The sequence below is a fragment of the Hevea brasiliensis genome, chromosome 3 (genome assembly GCF_030052815.1).
Source record: "Hevea brasiliensis isolate MT/VB/25A 57/8 chromosome 3, ASM3005281v1, whole genome shotgun sequence".
NCBI classification, from domain to species: domain Eukaryota; kingdom Viridiplantae; phylum Streptophyta; class Magnoliopsida; order Malpighiales; family Euphorbiaceae; genus Hevea; species Hevea brasiliensis.
This window is the reverse complement of record NC_079495.1, coordinates 12567755-12584461: the sequence shown is the minus strand read 5'-3', so window position 1 is coordinate 12584461 and position 16707 is coordinate 12567755. Positions and strand designations below refer to the sequence as shown.

The window sequence follows — 16707 nt, the reverse complement described above, 5'->3', positions numbered from 1 at the left end:
CACTTTTCTAAACCTAAAGGAATACATTATGATTGAGACTACTAGCCATTGATCAATTCAACAATAACACCTTATAAAGAATAACAGATTATAAAAGCTATTGAGAACCAGAGACAAATCAATATAATGAATCATGCATTGAACGTAATGTGAACTAACTTAGATCAAGAAATTCATTATCTGATATCATGAATGAGGAAAAGAAATGAAATTGCAGCAATCATTTCAAATGCACCAAAAATGGATTCCATATCCCAAAAATAAAAAGAGACATTAAACAAAAGGGTTTTAAAGGAACATTTATAATGAAACATAACAAATGCAAGAAAATTTTGACTTCCATTCCCATTATTAATGATGTGTGCAAAAACCTTCAAAAACCAGAAATTGAGAACGCAAGAAATTCGAATACAAATCTAAAACTAAAATCAAATAAAAATAAAACCAAATTACTTAAAATCGGAAATTGAGAACAAATTATTGTCGAGAGCAACTCCTCAAGAAAGAGAGAAAAGAGGAAGAGTCGTTTTGAAAGAGAAGAGATAAAATGCAACATTAGGGTTTTAAGTCTTACAATCTAAACTTTAATTATTGTCCGTCACAAATTTTGTTAATAACCCGTCGCTAATTAGTTTAATATCCGTCACTATTAGCTTAAATTGATACATTAATCCGTTGAAAGTCTAAACGAAATTTTTCATTTATTTAAATTCCGTCTCTGAAACAACTGTTTTTTTGTGGTGTATGGATGGTCTAGAGAATGCACCAAGGTCTTTACATGAGTCTGCAGTTCTTAGCTCACAAGATTCTCATCCATCCTTTGAAGCGGAGAGTGATTCTTTAGGGCGACGGCGGTTACAACTTCGTGATGGCAAGTGAGTTAAATAATTATATTTTAATTAGTTTATCAAGGTTATGTAATACAAATGTACCCTTTACTGAAAATATTTTGTTCCATATGTTTAGGGTAACTGGTGGATCTACAATCGCTCGCATGATTACAAATACCTTTAAGCAATGGATTGACACTGAGGGTGTCAACTGGAAGGCTGTATCGGAAGAGACAAAAGAATTTTATTGGAAAGAATTTAAGGTAATATCAATTTTGGTTTTCTTATGTTTGGTCATATTTTGATCCGTATGTTAATCATTGTAAATATGTATTTTTTTTTATTGCAGAAAAAATGTTGTTGGGAGTCCTTCGAAGAAGCAGGGATAAAGGCTACATGGAGATCAAAGGTAGTTGTGCGCTATAAGGACATGGTTTTAGATTTAAAGAATTTCAGGGATAGGCCCTTGTACATTTCTAAAGAAACTTGGGCAAAATTTGAGCAGCACTGGAATGACCCCAAGGTCATTCAACAGTTAGAGATATATTCTAGAAACCGCCGTGCTGCTGCAAATGCTCATGGACCGTCCACCCACATAGGCGGATCCATAACATATGCTGAATGGTTTGATAAATTGGTTAGTATTTTCACATAAGGAAAAAAAAATATTATGGATGGTTGTTGATGGAAATATGATGTAATTTGAAAAAATTGTCATGAAAAATATTACAGATTGTTGTGCGATTGAATTGTGAGATTTTTGTTGATTTCTAATAGGGGAAAATGTCAAAATATAGGGGGAAACTCTGCCCGTTTTTATTTTCATTTCATAATAAATTTCAATAATTTATTATTTATACATATAATAACTAGCTTGTGATAACTATTTATTTTTGCTTAGGGAAAGAATTGGATAGAAAGCCAACTCCAACTGAGTTGTTTGTCCATACTCACACTCGAAAGCATGACAAGGAAACTTTTGTGGACCAAAAATCCAAAGAGATGCATGTATGGTACTCTTTTATTTATTTAACTATAATTTTTTTATTGTATTATATGATGAATTAATTATAAAAAATTTTCATTTTTTTATTACATACATGATGCTATATATACATTTCTGAGGATTTAACCCAAAATCGTTTAGAGTGGAGAAAGCGAATCCATATAACCGATCTCAAATTTTTTGGATAAAGGCTTAGTTGAGTTGAGTTGAGTTGAGTTGTACATGATGCTATATATAGTAGCTAGGAGGGAGGAGCTGACACAAACCACACCTGACAACATCGATAAAAACCAACTTTATTTAGATGTAGTCGGAGGAGGGGAGAAGAGACGGAAAGTGTATGGCCTTGGATCTGAATTATTTACTTTTTACCCATTAGTTGGAGCATCTTCTAGCAGAGTGTCTACATCATACAATTATCAAAATGCTGCCTTACAATGACAAGTACAAGAATTAGAGAAATAGCTTGAGGATGAGAGGCAAGTTATGATAGAACGAATGGATCAAATGAAGTTGGAAAAGGAGACGAATATGGAACGCATGAGAAGCTCTATGATGGAAGAAATGATGAGATTAGTTAGAGACCTACCAACACTTCTGCCTCCACCTCCACAAAATTGAGGGTTTTCAATTTTATATTTGACTTATTAGACTTTAGTATGCTTCACTTTACTGCTATGAATTTTATATTAATTTATTATATGTAGTGATTATTTCTATTTTGAATTTTATTGTTATTATTATTATTATTATTATTATTATTATTATTATTATTAGCATTTTCTTATTAATTTTTAACTTTCGATTTAATTTTAAAATATTTTAAACTTAAAAAATTAAAAATTACATATAAATTAAAAATACAGACTAAAATATATAGTCGATACATTTTTTCAAATTAAAATAAATACATAATTACCTATTTTTCATTGTTGGTAATTAATTTTAAAAATAAAAAATATTACTGACTACACCTTTAGTCGGTACGTTTTTTAAAAGTTAAAATATAAATTGATAATTTATCGACTAACTTCATTTAGTCAGTAATTACCAACTAACATATAGATGGCAAATAGTAGTTATTTGCCATCCTTACCGACCAATCTATAAATTACCGACTAAATTTACCTACAAACCGTGATGTCACTATTTAATTTTAAATCATAAAAAAAGTACCGACCATAAATTTTAGTTGGTAAATTTTGAAAATTAAAATATAATTTATATTTTACTAACTAAAAATTTTGTCGGTAAGTACCAACTAACTTTCAATCGGTAAATAGTAGAATTGACCCTTATTGCCTATAATCAACCGAAAAAGAATACTAACCAATATATATATTTTACCAACTGAATTATTAGTCGGTAATTACATACTAATTATTTAGTCGGTAATTAATAGCAACAACTTAAATACTGATTAATATAAATTTGGTCGGTAATTAGTCGGTGACGAAAATTACCGACTAATTAACCATATATTTAGTCGATAATGTTAGTTGCTGTATTTTTAGTTTCTTGTAGTGAAAGTAAGGACTAAGTAATAATTTTGATAAATCATGGTGGGCTTGTAATAAACCCTTATTATTTTTAAAATTTAATTTTTTTTTAGTTTGATTTAATCAATTCAATAAAAATTTAAGGGAAAATTATTATTGAATTCTTATATTTCAACGAGATTAACTATTTATTCTTCCTATTTTAAAAATATATTATTTAGTCTCCTATCTTTTAGTTCATAAATTATTTAGTTCTTGCTATTATTCTAAAGCAATTTTTTTTTCTCAACTCAGATATTCAATTCTTATAATTTGAATGATATAACTATTTAGTCCTCATAACTTTAAATTCATCAACTATTAAATCATGTAATTTGAATAATACAATTATTCTCACTTTTTTGACTAACTTAACTACCAGAAAAGTTATTTTAAAATAATAGCATGAACTAACAGTTTATTGACTAAAAAATAGAGGGGATTAAATAATATATTTTTCGAATTAAAGAAACTAAATAGTTAATTTCGTTAAAATATAAAGATTAAATAATACTCTGCATGTGTCCACTTTTATGTGTCGTTTTTTTAAAAATTATTTTGTTTAAAATTATTTGTCATTTTGAAAAAATTAAGGAACACTAATTTTTTTTTTCAATTTTACCGTTATTTTTACTAAACACAATAATCATTTATATAATTTCCTAAAACTCATATTATCACATTCCTCTTAATTAAATGAGGTAAAGAGTAATTTAATTAAATTAAAAAATATTTTGACATAATTTAAGTAATTTAATTACTTTCTTAATAATTATATAAGAATTTTAAATAACACATAAAAATAGATAAAAATAATAATTTTTTCTAAAATTAAACTAGTCAAATCGAACTGATATTTCCATTTACATTACCACTTGTCGTTTTGCCTTAGGTGTAGGTAATAAAACTTTTCCTTCCCTACCCTCATTTTCTTCTCCTTTTGTCTCATGCAGTCATGCAAGTCAGTTCTCCTTTCCTTCTCGATTCTTCATTTTTGCCTTTTCTTGAAATTTGTTCATTTAAATAATGGAATTATAAATGCACAAATATGGCGGATTTATACCTTCCTTCTGGTATTGTCGAAGCTTGTTTTGAGTCCTTTTTTCTACATTGTTTTGTTATGTATTGCTGGACAATGCATTAAAAAAAAAAAAAAAAAGGAGCTTTTGCAAAATTCAAATTTATCATTAGGACTACGCATTTAGTTTCAATTGAATTAAACAGAATTGAATTTATTGTTAGAAAATGAGCTGTGTGTACATTTTCTATTGACTTACTATTTCATGTAAGCTGTATGCATGAAATATTGGATCCATTTATAAAATTTCAGATAATTTTGATCGGTCATCCCTCAACTTTGATGATTATTTGACTTTCATCCCTCATCTTCGATATGTTACTAAAAAATCTATATAGTTAAAGGAAGACAAGTAAAAATTACTCATAATTTCAAATTATTTTAGACTTCTTTTAAAGATGACAACAGTTAGGGTACCCATAAAAATTACTATGTTCTAATCCGAACCTAAATAATATTTTCAATACTCGAATCGTTCCAAAACTGATTAAAATTTATCTTTAACTACCCGAATCCATCACAAGCCCAATTATTATTACTCAAAAAAATATTCGAACCTTTTAATTAACAATTTACGTAAAATATTTTTTTATTAATAGTATATATTTTACAAATTTAATAAGTCTATAAAATTTTTAAATTCTATTTATTGAATATATATATATATATATATATATATATATATATATATATATATATATATATATATTATTATTATTATAAACGGGTTTGGGTAATGAACACCTAACATATAAAACCGAATCTGGTAAGTATATTATTTTTCAAATCTGAATCCGCATCAAACCCGACTATATGTATACTATCTAAGTTCTATCCTACTAAAGTTATATTGGGTCGGGCATAAATATCCAACCTATTGTGATCCTAAGCTTCTTGGTGCTCCTCTCCTCTTGTTGTCTACTCTTGTATATATCGAAAGTATCACTGCATATTCTCTACATGCACAAGAATGTTAATTTGTATTGTTTATATGCAAATATAGCTCTTTAAAAAAGCAGATTGCTATATTGTTCCTTTGATCACCAACTGAAAAAAAAGAACAGGAAATATAACAGTATGAGTGGCAACAAACTCAAAATGGGAGTTCTCTTTGTTGCTTCTATCATTCTCTTGTTCCATTCTCCTTCTATCAACTCCACTGCTTTTGAACTTGAAATTGGTATGGTCTTTCCTTTACCCTAATAATGGTAGTGACCTTAAATATCATATAATTGTATATTTTCCCTCCTCTCATGCCTACAGCTGCAAATGGTGAAATTCCATTTAGTTATATAGAAGCAACTGGTAGAGGACCATCAAAATGGGGTGAACTTGACCCAAAATGGCGAGCTTGTGGTGATGGAAGATTACAATCTCCAATAGACATTGTGGATGTAAATGTGCATGTCTTCCCAAAGCTAGGAGAACTACAAAGGGATTATAAACCAGCTAATGCTACCATTATGAGCAGGGGAAGAGACATTATTGTATAGTATTAACCCATCGATTACTTTGTATTCATTAATTTTCCATATATAATTAGTGTTAAAATGATGTTCCTGTTAGGAAGCATTAATTCTCAATTAAACAAGATCAACTTTAATTAAGTATGGAATGGTGATAATTAAAATTTTATTGTTTAGCAAAATTACCTCAAACAGCTTGAGGAATTTTCTGACCACCGGGCCAGGTTGTAGCAAACCACCAGCCGTCCAGATGTCCGGCCTCTGATGATATCCACACAGACCGGTTGTGAGGAAATTCTCCAAGACACTCTTAGAGAATATTGGGAGTTTTGAGTGCTAACTCCTTTCTTTTTCTTTCTTCACCTTTGAATGGAGGACAAGCTTCCCTATTTATAGGGAATAACATTTTATAATTATAAATTTAACCCTTTAAATTTATTAATTATAAATTGACCCCTATAGGAATTATAATTCACACAATTAATTCCTATAATTCTATAAACTTTAAATTAAGTCTACACTCAATTATTAGGATATTAAGCAGTCTAAATAAAATTTATACTTCAGTCTTTAAGTCTCTAGAATTATTTTTTATCAAGTCCAACTTGATAATTCAATTTAATTCCTCACTTACAGTCTTTATGTGTGTGACCCATTAGGTTCCTAATATGTTGGCAATAAATATAATTAAATAAAATTAATACTTTAATTTTATTATCAATTCATAATTGATTAATTATATTTGTAGATCATTATTGACATCTAGCAATGTGTAACGACCACCCAAATATTAGAACTTGTCAAAATGGTTTGACTAACCTTTCTGTGATCAGTCTGTCAGTGTAATTAATATCCCTTCATCATAATATTTCGATTTATATATTGATGCATGGAATGTGCCTACTATATATAAATCATTTCTGTCCTCTCAGTATGATTGATTAATTAAATAAGATCTCAATCTTATTTTACCTTGCGCAAGGATTTAACAATCCATACTGGCTAAGAACAATTGAAATATTTTCCTTAATTACCTAAGGTGATGAATTCTATCTTGACAATTAAATATCTCCACATAGTTCATACTATATCCAACAGCGGCCACATTCGTTATCTTTATATAGAATGACATGTGAGCAGTATCAAAATACAGTAATTCCTATATAAGATAACTTAATGTCTCAAGTCTAAGGATCATTTACATGACTATCACGTGAGTCTTTCCATAGACACAGGTAAACTTCCATATAGAATCCTCGTGCGAGTTAGTTCAGTAAACTTGTCACCATAAGCACTTACATGTTGGTTCTAGGTATCTCACATACCTCAGCTTAATGAGAACTGCTGCTTCCTTTTATAAAGGAAAGAATGCAACGTGTACTGGTCTCAACAGTTATATCAATGTCTGATCTTGATATAACATTGATAAGGAATATTTTTGAAACAATGCTATAATGCAGTCAGAATCTCATAATTATAACAACATTATAATTTCCACTGCTATGCATATAAGTCCCATGGACTTTATCATTATTAATTAATATTCATTAAAATTAAATTAAACATTAAAGATAAAGAATCCTTTTATTAAGAATAAAGTATATATATATTAATTAAGTGATCAAACTTGCAATTAACACATTGGTTGCAGTGCACATACACTAACAATCTCCCACTTGCACTAAAGCCAATCACCCATGTATCTAATACCATAATCCTGTAGGTGGTGATCGTGTCTTTGCTGGGACAATGCCTTAATAAGAGGGTCTGCAAGATTTTCTTCAGTTGGGACCTTTTCTATCATTCATCTTTTCGCTCAATGATCTCTCTGATCAAATGGAATCTCCTAAGTACATGTTTGGATCGCTGATGAGACCTTGGTTCCTTAGCCTGTGCTATGGCTCCATTGTTATCACGATCTGAGATTCTTTGGATCAACAATGCTAGGAACCATACCAAGTTCAGTGATGAACTTTTTGATCCAAATAGCCTCTTTTGCTGCCTCAGATGCAGAGATATACTCAGCTTCAGTTGTAGAATCTACCGCAGTTTCTTGTTTGGAACTTTTCCAACTCACAACACCACCATTAAGTATGAAAATATAACTAGACTGGGATTTGCTATCATCTTTATCAGATTAAAAGCTGGCATCGGAATACCCTTGAACTACCAGTTCACCATCTCCATAGACCAGAAACATATCTTTAGTCCTTCTCAAGTACTTAAGAATGTTCTTTACTGCTGTCCAGTGACGTTCACCTGGATTAGCTTGGTATCTACTAGTTATGCTTAAAGCATAAGATACATCTGGTCTTATACATAGCATCGCATACATGATAGATCCAATAGCTGAGGCATAAGGGATCCTATCCATTTTCTCTTTCTCAATCTGTGTCTTAGGACACATATCTTTGGAAAGAGAAATACCATGCGATATAGGTAAGAATCATCGTTTTGATTCTTCCATGTTAAACCATTTTAACACTTTGTCTATGTACACAAATTGTGAGAAACCAAGGAGCCTTCTGGATCTATCTCTATAGATTTTAATTCCCAAAATATAGGCTGCCTCTCCCAAATCCTTCATGGAGAATTTATTGGATAACCATATCTTTACAAATTGGAGTAATGGCACATCATTTCCTATTAATAATATGTCATCTACATATAAAATAAGGAAAATGATTCCACTCCCACTAACCTTCTTGTAAACACAAGGTTCATCCACATTTTTAATGAAGTCAAACTCTTTGACTGTTTCATCAAAATGGATGTTCCAACTTTGTGAAGCTTGCTTTAGTCCATAAATGGACTTTTGAAGCTTGCATACTTTGTTAGGAAATTCTTTGGATTCAAACCCCTCAGGTTGTGTCATGTACGCATCCTCTTTGCAAATTCCCATTTAGGAATGTGGTTTTGACATCCATTTGCCAAATTTCATAATCATGGTATGTAGCTATAGCAAGCAAAATCCTTATAGATTTTAGCATGGCTACTGGCGAGAAGGTTTCATCAAAGTCAATGCCTTGCCTTTGCCTGTAACCTTTAGCAACTAGCCTGGCTTTATATGTTTGTACATTGCCATCCATGTCAGTCTTTCTCTTAAAGACCCATTTGCACCCAATGGGTTTTATCCCTTCAGGTGGTTCAACTAAAGTCCATACTTGGTTAGTGTACATGGAATCCATCTCAGATTTCATGGCTTCAAGCCATTTCATGGAGTCAATGTCACACATTGCTTCCTGAAAGTCAATAGGCTCTTCTGGTAAGAGTGATATGTCATTATCAGCTTCTATTAAAAGATCCAATCTTGTAGGAGCATGATGAATTCTACTAGACTTTCAAAGTACCTGTATTATTTGAGTTTCAGGCTGTGCATCTGATGCTACAGTCTTACTCATCAGTTCCATTTGGATGGCAATTTGTGGTTCTTGAATTTCTTCAAGATTTACCTTACTCCCACTGCGACCTTTGAGAATAAATTCCCTTTCAAGAAAAGTAGCATGCCTTGAGACAAACACTTTTTGCTTAGTTGGATGGTAGAAAAAATATCCAATTGTTTGTTTTGGATATCCCACAAATTTTCATTTATTTGATTTAGAACCTAGCTTATTAGATATTTAACGCTTCACATAAGCATCACATCCCCAAATCTTTATATGTGACAGTGAAGATCTCTTGCCCATCCATATCTCATATGGTGTCTTTTCAATAGATTTGGATGGAACTCTGTTCAGAAGGTATGTAGCAGTTTGTAGGGCATAGCCCCAAAAAGAAACTGGAAGGTCCACATTGCTCATCATGGATCGCACCATATCTAATAGTGTTCGGTTCCTTCTTTCATAAACACCATTGCGTTGTGGCGTTCCAGGAGGTGTCAACTGATGAAGAATCCCATTCTCCTTTAAATAATCTTGAAACTCCTGGCTTAAGTATTCTCCACCTCGATCAGATCGAAGTATTTTTATGCTCTTTCCAGTTTGTTTCTCCACTTCATTTCTGAATTCTTTGAAATTTTCAAAAGATTCAGATTTATATTTCATTAGATATACATGCCCATATCTAGAATGGTCATTAGTAAATGTAATGAAATATTTGTACCCTCCTATAACATGAGTAGTCATTGGCCCACATACATCTGAATGTATTATGCCTAACAATTCAGCAGATCTTTCACTCTTTTCCAGTAAAGGGTGATTTGGTCATTTTTCCTATTAAGCAAGCTTCACAAGTTTCATATGATTCATAATCAAAAGGATCAAAATATCCTTCCTTATATAACTTTGTGATTCTTGTTTCATTTATATGACCTAATCTATAATGCCATAGATAGGATGGATTTTGATTATCTTATTTTAATTTCTTGCTATTTATGTTAAGAATAGGCCTTTCAAGATTAAGTATATACAAACCATTTGCATAAATACCAGATCCATAGAAAATATCATTATTATAAAAGGAACAACATTTGCCTTTAATAATAAATTCAAATCCATTCAGTGCCAGGCAAGATACAGATATGATATTTCTAGTTAGTACTGGAACAAAATAACAATTATCAAGTTCAAGCAAAAGGCCCGTAGGCAGAGACAGAATGCATGTTCCTACGGCTAAAGCAACAACCCCCGTAGGTCCATTTCACCTTTCTGTAAAGGTCTAGGTCTTCTTAGTTCCTGCATATTATTACAAATATGAGATCCACATTCGGTATCTAATACCCAAGAACATGAATTTGACATAGATAAATTTATCTTAATCATAAACATACCTGAAGTGAAAGCTTCATTACGCTTCTTCTCCTTTAGTGCAGCAAGATAATCAGCACAGTTCCTCCTCTAGTGACCTTCTTTGCCACAGTGATGGCAAGTACCTTTGTCCTTTTTAATGCCCCCAGTAGGCTTAAATGCTTTAGGGAAAGTCCCTTTCTTCTTATTGTTCTTCTTCTTGGACCTTTTGGATTTGGTCTTAGAAGATTGAACCATAAGAACAGGGGACTTGCTCTACTTAAGTTCCCCTTTAGCAGTAGTTAGCATCCTCAACAGTCCAGGCAATGTAGTTTCCAACTGATTCACGTTGAAGTTCATTATGAACTGTGCGAAGCTAAGAGGTAGAGACTGTAAGACCAAGTCAATACTTAACTCATGATCCATGACAAAACCCAATTGGCCTAATTTTTCAATATAGCCAATCATCTTCAGAACATGAACATTCACTGAAGATCCTTCTGTCATCCTTGTGTCGCAAGGAGTTTTACGGTCGCCTGGACGAATACTCACCGAAGTGGGAAAGAGTGAGGAGTCGCCACTTTAATTTTGAGGGAAATTAAAGGAAACCATTTGTGAAAATAAACTAAAATAAAACCACTTCGAAAACAGAGATTCTAGGTTCGGGGTTCATATACGGGCGGGGAAGGTGTTAGGCACCCCACCTCGTCCCTCTATGAGGGTAAGCGGATTTAACATTATGCTGTTCATAAATTAAAATCGAAAGTTAGGGGGGTTAGGATAAAGATGTTATTCCCTTTGATAAAAGGGAATATTTGATTTTTCACTAGTTCAGGTTACCCAGATACATAAGTAAATGAGAAGACCCTTAGTGAGTTAGTGTTGCGTAGCGGTCTTGTTTAGAGGGTTACTTTGCGTATTGTGCTATTTTAGTTTGGATTTGAAAGAATCTGGGTAAAAACCTCTCCCGATCTATGGGGATAATCTGTTTAAAGTTTAAGTAAAGAATCTCGGATAAGAACTCTCCTCCGATCTTCGCATTAAAATTTAACTGAGAATCGGATAAAAACTCTCCTCCGACCTCTTTAAATAATTATTAAAAATTTGGATTGAGAATCGGATAAGAACTCTCCTCCGATCTCTTTGAATAATTATTAAAATTTTGACTGAGGACCGGATAAGAACTCTCCTCCGACCTCTTTAAGTATTTATTAAGAATTTGGATTGAGAATCGGATAAGAACTCTCCTCTGACCTCTTTAAGTATTTATTAAAAATTTGGATTGAGAATCGGATAAGAACTCTCCTCCGATCTCTTTAAATAATTATTGAAATTTTGATTGAGGACTGAATAAGAACTCTCCTCCGACCTCTTTAAATATGCAATTTTAGAATTTTTATGAAGGATCTCGGATAAGAACTCTCCTCCGATCTCCTTTTGTTTGAATGAGAGCCGGGTAAGGACTTTTTCCGACCTCTTAAAATTTGATTACAATTACATATCATAAGAACCTAAGACTAAGGGTTCTGGCATCCGAAGACACCGGCGACCCGAACAAGGCTTTCTCTTAGCCCATTGGTACCTTATAGCTAAGGAAAGGATGCTAGACTGGATCTTTCTGATCTCCTTTGTGATCGCCTTACTAGTACTTTTGACAGGCGATGTCCGATCTCTTTTCGCCTACTGGCCTGGATCCTTACCTCGATCCCCCATCATGCCAAGCTAAATCCTGAGCTTGTTTAATAGTTCGACTTCATGACTTTTCCTCCAATTTATTATCTAGACTTTTATTATTCTAAAGAAACTTCTCGTATCAAAATACGGCTATCAACCTTTATTAAACTACCTATACGTTACCAGTAACCAGAACACCCATATTTGAAAGATAATAAGGCTAAGAACAAACAAATAACATGAACTAATGAAATAAAGGTAAACTCAAGAGAATAACCACCCTCGTGAAACTCTTTAACATGAAAACAAATAAAGAAGCTTGATAAAATAACGGTTCAGACGCTCACCTGTGGGGAGTTGAATCTATCGAGCTAACTATGGAGTCACAAATATGGTAGAGCTGCTTGCTAATAGCCTGGGGACTAATGTTTTCCTTGAAATAAAGGACACCAGGTCAAAATGCAGTCGAACTAAAGTAACAATAACCTGGTTGGAATGAGATAGAGCCTTTTTTTTTTTTTTTTTAAAAAGGTTGATATAAAGATGATGAAGACAAAACTGGAACTGAGAGATGTTATCACAGAGTAATGAACAAACTGAAAATGAAGAGTCTCAGAATTCAACACTCCTTCAATGGAAATACTTTAGAAAACTGGTTTCTGAAGTTTTTCTATTTTGGAAAGCTTAAAAATAGTAGAGTAGCAAGAATGAATCAAATTTCAGAGCCTTTCCACTATAATCACCACCTTTTGTTCTCCGTCCCCCCCCTCCGCCCCAACAGTTTTCATGCAGGTATTTATAGGGAACGGGTGCTCCCCATGAAGGGTCAGGATTTTCTTTGAGGGAGATGGAAGGTTTGAATTTTAAAAGACATGATCTGATGCCTGAGAATTGAAGAGAATCAAAATGAACGGCTGAGATCCTATTCAGAATATTTGTCCTTTCTCTTTTCCAATCCAACGGCTCAAAATCTTCTTGTCAAGGGAGATCCGAGGGCCGAGAATAAAAAGCGCCGATCTTGTCGTCTTCTCTTTGATCCAAGGGCTCCGGACTTGTCCTTACAAGTAAGATCAACAGTGGAGATCGAGACGTACAGGACTGCCATGACACGTCCTGGCGCCTGTCAGTAATGTGGGCGATTCTGCAAATGAGGCATGCGGTGGAGATTTGATCGCGTCTGCAACGCTTTAACTACCTCGGCTCTGATTATGACGACAGTTATTGAAGTTGTCTTATCCTCTTCCTATTTTCCGATCTCCCATCTCTTTCGACCTTTCCATCATGACCTTTTCCGATCTCTCATGCCGGGCCCCTCTCCCGATCTCTCCCATTCCAGAATCTTCTCCTTTATCCGGGCTGGTTCAGTCAAAGCATTTATTCCTTCAGTTACCGAGGCGTCCGCTTCGTTTTTCGTTTGCAATAAATGCTCAGACCTTCCCTATATATATACCTTCAACGGGACATCTTTCTGCATTTCATTTTCTCCTTTTTCCGTTTCTCACTCTTCCTGTTCTAGCAGCAGACCTGATAAGTTCGTATGAATCGGTCTGAAGGTTATATTCTTGGCTAAACGACTGCAGATTGGTTTCTTAAAGGATTGATGGCAGCTCATCTACAGGAAGGTTTTCTCTCCCTGAAGAATGCGTTTGTCTTGAGGGTGCTGCTTGAACACGGGCGAAAACAGAGGTCCTAGGAGGTTCAGATCGCCCGCTCGGTCAGACCACTTTAAATTCATCTGACGACCACGAGACGTGAACAGAAGGGGGGCTCGCCACTCTGTGACCCTCGGCGCTGCTCATTTTCAAAGAAAAGAGAAAATTTAACTAAAAGAAAGATCAAAACCCTTACCGGAGTGTGATCGATGTCGAAAGAACTTGAAAAAATGAGAGAATTTTGGAATCGCTCGCGAGATGCTGAAAATGACATAAGGAAGCAACTGGCTGACCCGTCCCCTATTTATACCCGTCTGAGCATTTAATGCTCACAGTGTCCCAAGCGGCGCATCGGTTAGCGGGATTCGCCAGCTTTTCTGACACGTCGCACGAGTATTCCAGAAACTCCATAATTAAGGAGGGGAAGATTGGCTAGTTAAAGATCGGCGAATTAAGGTAGATGTTTAGAATTACAGATCGGCTAAGGGCTGTTCAGTTGGGAATCGAATCGGATAAACACATTGGAGATCAGAAAACAACCAATGCAATAATAATAAAATGATAATTGTCAAAATAAGATTTCATTTCCAAAAGGTTAGATTACATCATTTGGGCGATCTCAAGAGATCAGATTACATTAAAGGTCAGATTACATCATTTGGGCGATCTCTAGAGATCGGATTACATTAAAGGTCAGATTACATCATTTGGACGATCTCTAGAGATTGGCAGTACATCCTACCTAGTAAAGGCCTATGTCAAAGCCTAGTCTCGTGGCTGAATCAAAAGATGTGTTTGATCAGGAAACCAGCCATCGACATCGGATAGATGTACAGCTCAGATGGGGTGACCATGACTCTCATGAGGATAGGAGAGGTCATCGTCAATGTTATCGCTCGGAACCGAGCCGCTGTCGGGACACCCGTTGTGGTGAGGAGCCAAGTGAACTTCGAAGGGCAGTCACCAATGATAGGAGGGAAATTAGCAGTCTTCTCGCCCGAAGTCGGTTCGCCGATTATATCGGTCGACCGACTCGAGATCGACATGATCGATATTCTCGATCTGGATCGGTAAATTAGTCCGGTTCTCTCACTGTCATCAGAGGTGGTCATCGTGATTTTCTGGTCACCGGGGTCGTAAATTTTCGGTCGATAAATAAAGGGAACAGTCGGAAAAAGATCAAAAGCAGCTGCCATGGCCGGGATTATTGCCGGAGCGGCTAGAACAGGAAGAGTGAGAGACGGAAAAAGGAGAAAATGAAATGCAGAAGGATGTCCCGTTGAAGGTATATATATAGGGAAGGTCTATGCATTTATTGCTAACGGAAAACGAAGCAGATGCCTCGGTAACCGAAGGAATAAATGCTTTGACTGAACCAGCCTGGATAGAGGAGAAGATTCTGGAATGGGAGAGATCGGGAGAAGGGCCCAGCATGAGAGATCAGAAAAGGTCATGATGGAAAGATCGGAAGAGATGAGAGATCGGAAAACAAGAAGAGGATAAGACAACTTCAATAACTGTCGTCATAATCAGAGCCGAGGTAGTTAAAGCGTTGCAGACGAGATTGAATCTCCACCGCACACCTCATTTGCAGAATCGCCCACATTACTGACAGGCGCCAGGACGTGTCATGGCAATCATGTACGTCTCGATCTCCACCGTTGATCTTACTTGTAAGGACAACTCCAGAGCCCTTGGATCAAAGAGAAGACGACAAGACCGGCGCTTTTTATTCTCGACCCTCGGATCTCCCTTGACAAGAAGATTTCGAGCCGTTGGATTGGAAAAGAGAAAGGACAAATATTCTGAATAGGATCTCAGCCGTTCATTTTGATTCTCTTCAATTCTCAGGCATCAGATCATGTTTTTTAAAATCCAAACCTTCCATCTCCCTCAAAGAAAATCCTGACCTTTCATTGGGAGCACCCGTTCCCTATAAATACTTGCATGAAAACTGTAGAGGGGGACGGAGAACAAAAGGTGGTAATTATAGTGGAAAGGTTCTGAAATTTGATTCGGTCTTGCTACTCTACTATTTTTAAGCTTTCAAAATAGAAAAACTTCAGAAACCAGTTTTCTAAAGTATTTCCATTGAAGGAGTGTTGAATACTGAGACTCTTCATTTTCAGTTTGTTCACTACTCTGTCAATTCCAATTTTGTCTTCATCATCTTTATATTAACCTTTTTTTTAGAAAAAGCTCTATCTCATTCTAACCCGGTTATTGTTACTTCAGTTCGACTGCATTTGGACCTGGCATTCTTTATTTCAAGGCAAGCGTTAGTCCCCAGGCTATTAGCAAGCAGCTCTACCATATTTGTGTCTCCATAGTTAGCTCGATAGATTCAACTCCCCACAGGTGAGCGTCTGAACTGTTGTTTTATCGAGCTTCTTTATTTGTTTTCTTGTTAAAGAGTTTCACGAGGGTGGTTATTCTCTTGAGTTTACCTTTATTTCATCAGTTCATATTATTTGTTTGTTTTAGCCTTATTATCTTTCAAATATGGGTGTTCTGGTTACTGGTAATGTATAGGTAGTTTAATAAAGGTTGATAGCCATATTTTGATGCGAGAAGTTTCTTTAGAATAATAAGAGTTTGGATAATAAATTGGAGGAAAAGTCACAGAGTCGAACTATTAAACAAGCTCAGGATTTAGCTTGGCATGATGGGGAATCGAGATAAGATCGGATCCAGGCCAGTAGGCGAAAAGAGATCGGACATTGCCTGCCAAAAGTACTA

General features: G+C 34.6%; 2 protein-coding genes across 2 annotated transcripts; both read left to right on the top strand.

Annotated features, from left to right (window-relative positions):
• Positions 1–744: 744 nt before the first annotated feature.
• On the top strand, positions 745–1604 carry LOC131178311 (uncharacterized). Its single transcript, XM_058143265.1, has 4 exons — positions 745–875; positions 967–1093; positions 1180–1467; positions 1563–1604. The coding sequence occupies exons 1-4, from the start codon at positions 745–747 to the stop codon at positions 1602–1604; spliced, it is 588 nt and encodes a 195-aa protein (XP_057999248.1).
• Positions 1605–5550: 3946 nt separating this feature from the next.
• Positions 5551–5945, top strand: LOC131178310 (alpha carbonic anhydrase 7-like). The gene is made up of 2 exons (XM_058143264.1): positions 5551–5632; positions 5716–5945. The coding sequence occupies exons 1-2, from the start codon at positions 5551–5553 to the stop codon at positions 5943–5945; spliced, it is 312 nt and encodes a 103-aa protein (XP_057999247.1).
• The last annotated feature ends 10762 nt before the right edge of the window (positions 5946–16707 follow it).